The 4237-nt window shown below is 35.6% G+C and overlaps 1 protein-coding gene across 1 annotated transcript; it reads right to left on the reverse strand.

Annotated features, from left to right (window-relative positions):
* Positions 1-2575: 2575 nt before the first annotated feature.
* On the reverse strand, positions 2576-3998 carry LOC143591284 (BTB/POZ and TAZ domain-containing protein 1-like). The gene is made up of 4 exons (XM_077071534.1): positions 3835-3998; positions 3587-3714; positions 3195-3498; positions 2576-3106 (listed from the first exon to the last, which is right to left on the reverse strand). Exons 1-4 carry the CDS (start codon positions 3958-3960, stop codon positions 2576-2578), a joined length of 1089 nt encoding a protein of 362 aa, XP_076927649.1. The 5' UTR covers positions 3961-3998.
* Positions 3999-4237: the final 239 nt, after the last annotated feature.

The following is a 4237-nucleotide window of genomic DNA, read 5'->3' on the forward strand; positions in this document are numbered from 1 at the left end:
ATCTACGAATCGCATATCCACGTATGGAATAAGGATGCATGCTTGATCAATGGATGTTCAGTGATAAAAAAAATATATATACACTAGAATAGAAGATTTAGTTCTATGTTTTTCTTTCAGTTTTTATTCAACCGTATTCAAGAGAAAAATAAACTTAATATTGTATGAGGAGACCTTTTTTTGATATATTATGCTTTGATTATGAGATTTTGTTTCTAGATATCTTATTATATAACAAAATTTGATTAGATAAGGATTAATGTAGCTACTAGGTGGTGCAATTGAGTCGTGATGAGGAAGTATGTGGTACACGTATGTGGACACTACTAAAATGACCATTCCGGGGAGAAAAATAGACTTTTGTTTCACCAGACTTTTTTATTTTATGTTTAATTTTAAGATATATTTTTTAGATTAATCTATAATACTTTATTAATCATCTCTTTCGAGTAAAGTTGTAATTTACCTCAAGATGTCTAAGACAAATTTTGTTGCATGTATAGGGCAAGTGCTAAATGTAGTAGTTCTCAATGTGCCCCCTTCGTAAACTTCTCCTAACTAATACATTATACAATACACATGAGATCATCTTATTCACGTCAAGTATAATTTTTTTTGAAAGTGGGCCCCAAATTACAAGGGTTAATCACAAAGAGGGCTATTATCTATTTTTTAAAAGAGGGTTACATTCTTTTGTAACGGCAGGGTGTTTTATATATAATAGGGGTGTTAGGCGATGTCAAGATACGAGGTTGTCCTCTCTTTTATAAATGGCGGTGGGTCTGAAAAATGGCATCTCCTTCATTCTCAGTGGCGTGGACTAGAGGTGCATAAATTGGTTAAAACTCAAAACCGATTTAATTTGAAACCGGTTCGGTTTGGTCAACAATGGTCAAAACCGGTTTATAATTGGTTTTGTTCGGATTGAAACCAATTTCTTACCATGTTACGATCGGTTTCGGTTCGGGTTTTGGTCGGTCGGTTAGGGTTTTGACCGAATTTGGTTCGGTTAACCGGTTTTATTGGAGTAAATTACAAACCTGTTCTGAACATACAGTTTCAATCATTTCCAAACAGGTTTCTACATAATCGGTTTTAAACCAGTTTGATTTTCGAGTCGATTCAGTTAACCAGTTTATTTGCCCACCTCTAGCGTGGACTGTAAAAATATACTCCCCTCATTTTGTAACCGCATGGAGTTGGAAAAAGTTATCTCCCCTCCCATCCATTTGTAATGGAGGGGTTTTTAATACATAGTTATTAATTTCTTTATTTGTTTTGGTCTCAGCATGCAACATTTAGATGCAAAATTACCCTTCGCAAATATCTACCCTCTTTTTTTTTCTTACTATACCAACAACCTACTTAAATATTGTTTTCATATCAGATACAACCTACTTAAATATGCGATATCAAAACCGTACCAGCAGGTAATTATAATTAGTTGGTCGTCTATGAAGCACGAGAACGGCTCTGATGATGTAGTACCCATCCCACGGACGGTTTGGGGATGAATACACGTTGAAAACGTTTTCTAAACAAATCCGGTTAATGGGGACGGATCTAAAATTGTATCAGGGACGTTTCCATTAGCACTATATGCTGCTACAAAGCACTTGACAACCAAATGGTGAACCTGTAGTAAATTCCGGCAGAGATTCCGGCGCCAAAGCTGTAGAAAGAAGATGGAGGCTGACTTGTGAAATTAGCTGCCGTTAAATGATTTTTAGGTTTAAACAAGTTTAGTTTTTTTAACACTTCACCACTTTATCTTTCATTTGTTTGTATAAACTCCTTAAACTTTTAAAAGATGTTTTTTTTTAATCTAGTCACTATAAGTTATTATATTTATTTAATTTGTAATCCTATATTTTAAATTAATGTATTCAATTTTTAAAAAATATACATTACTTTGAAATTTGTTTAATATATTTCTGTTTTTTATAATTTTTATATTTTTACCGTATCTTTGTCATACCCGTATTTCTGTTTTTTATAATTTTTATATTTTTGCCGTATCTTTGTCATACCCGTATTTCTGTTTTTTATAATTTTTATATTTTTGCCGTATCTTTGTCATACCCGTATTTTGAATTTATGATTTTTTCCGTTTCATAGTCATGTACGTTCATGTGCTACTTAGTCAAATCACAATTTGTATTTTGTATTAAAAGTAAATAGAAAGACCATTGTCTAAGAAAAGCATATTCAACTCGTGATTAATCAAATGGTGACTTCCTCCAAGATTGACCCCTATAACTAATTAACTTATCAAAATAAAAAAATCATATATATTTGGGACCAAAACATTAAAAAGATTATTTTTATCTTGCTGTGTCATTCTAGAATTAATAAACGTAAAAGCCCAAAAAAGCCCGACCTTTTTCTCATTAATAGCACTACGAGTACTTTTTTACAACATCATTATCACCAACCCAACAAACAAAAAAACAAAAAAGAGCAAAAATACCCATCAAAAAACTCACTTTTTAGTTTTTACCCTCTCCATTAAACTATAAACAAATCAAACTAAAAAATCTAAAAAAAACCAGCTTATGGATCAAAAACCCTGCTTTTAACATGCTACACTCACATGACAATTCATGGATTGTGTCAATAATCTTGCAGGCTTTTGGTATTGTTCTAATTTCTTGTTATTTGGTAGTAGTGATGACAAGGAAGATACGGCTTTAGCAGCCACCACTTTTGTAACCAACAACTCCCACCTTGCTTCTTCCTTGTTGTTGTTGTTGTTCTTCACTTGTAGTACCCCTCTTGTTTTAAACTGCCTGCATAGGGGCACTTTGCAAGATTCAAGTTGACAAATGGAAGAGTGGAGTCTGAAGAGCTGCCACGTGCGTTTACACCTGACACAGCCTCCACCAACTCTTTTCTTGCAGTTTGCAAAGTGGTAGATGGAGTGCTGGAGGCCCTCACATGTTGAGAACTTGGTGCAAACTGTTCTCTTGTTGCTAGTTGGCTCTCTGTCATGTGGTCCCACAGTCGTGCAGCCTTGGGTGCAAATGTGGTGTAAACAATCCATGGCTTCACTCAGCTGCAAATACAAACTCTCTGCCTGCAGCTGCTTCCTGGTACTCTTCCTCCTCTGTAACCAATTATTCAATCAAATTAAGTAATTAATATATATATATATATATTAAGTTGTTACTAGATACTATTAATTAAATACATACTGATTCAAGTTCATCTATGAATCTGAGTATTTCGAGTTCGAGAAACGGATCGTTGTCTTGAAGGAACTTCCATCCTTCTGTTGCCTCAACTGACCTGAATCCGTTGAAAATAAGTTTCATGCATTTCAGGTAAACATCAGGCGCGTCGCAGAGGCGAGCCAGTTGAAGGACGTCCACCACGTTGTCAATCGTCAGCCGTCGGATTAAGGCCTTGGAGCACTGCGTCTTCAGCTGTGGAACGGAGTAAACGTGAGCCAGTGCTAGCAGATGAATCGCATATTTCTCAACCCGTTCTTCGTTGCATCTGTTAATTACCAATATTGGTTCTTCATATTAATAATTAATTAATATAATAATTAAAAAAAATTGTAAAAGGAGACTCACTGACTGACCTATTGTAATAGAGGAAGGTAACGAAGGCTTCTACAGCGTCACACGGAACGCCGAGGATCCGAATTGTCTTCTCGGAGCTCCGGCTGCTATTATTAATTAGACTTTCCAACACCGGCGAAGCTGATGCCTGAAAAATATTAACTAATTAACACTCGATATTCAACAATCATCTGATTATTATTATATGATATACTATTTGATTCAACTTAAGTTATCACTCGATCGAAATGATTAATTAATTAATTACCAGAATTTTAGCATTTGCCGGAATCCTACAGCCACCGGATGTCAAAATATATACACTAGTCTCAACATACACGGCGGAAACGTGATCGGATTTACGAACCGGTGGTGACACAGGGACTCTGCACATACTGCCGGAAAATATGAACGCCGGTGATAATCGCAATAGTATACTATTAATTCGTTGTTGTGAGAGATCGTTTTGGTATATTCTTACCTCTGCACGCTCTTTCCTCCTAATTTATAGGCAATAAATTCCAAAAGGTATGCTATTCCACCTCACTCGCCTTCTCACTGCGCGTGTGCCACGAGCAAACTGTGATTATCAACATGCCATGTGAACTGCAAATTACCAGATATGCCCCTGGGGGGGTTGAATCACATGTTGAGGTGTCAAGAAGGATAAA

The sequence above is a fragment of the Bidens hawaiensis genome, unplaced genomic scaffold, assembly GCF_021521415.1.
Source record: "Bidens hawaiensis isolate Kalapana, Puna unplaced genomic scaffold, B.hawaiensis_p1.1 tig00039502_1, whole genome shotgun sequence".
NCBI lineage: Eukaryota > Viridiplantae > Streptophyta > Magnoliopsida > Asterales > Asteraceae > Bidens > Bidens hawaiensis.

Excerpts from the sequence above, each read along its gene's own strand:
- LOC143591284 (XM_077071534.1), bottom strand. The coding sequence starts at position 3,960 with ATGTGCAGAGTCCCTGTGTCACCACCGGTTCGTAAATCCGATCACGTT. Across the intron at positions 3,715-3,834 it reads CGGCAAATGCTAAAATTCTG|GCATCAGCTTCGCCGGTGTT; the intron begins GTAATTAATTAA and ends AATATTTTTCAG. Across the intron at positions 3,499-3,586 it reads ACCTTCCTCTATTACAATAG|ATGCAACGAAGAACGGGTTG; the intron begins GTCAGTCAGTGA and ends GGTAATTAACAG.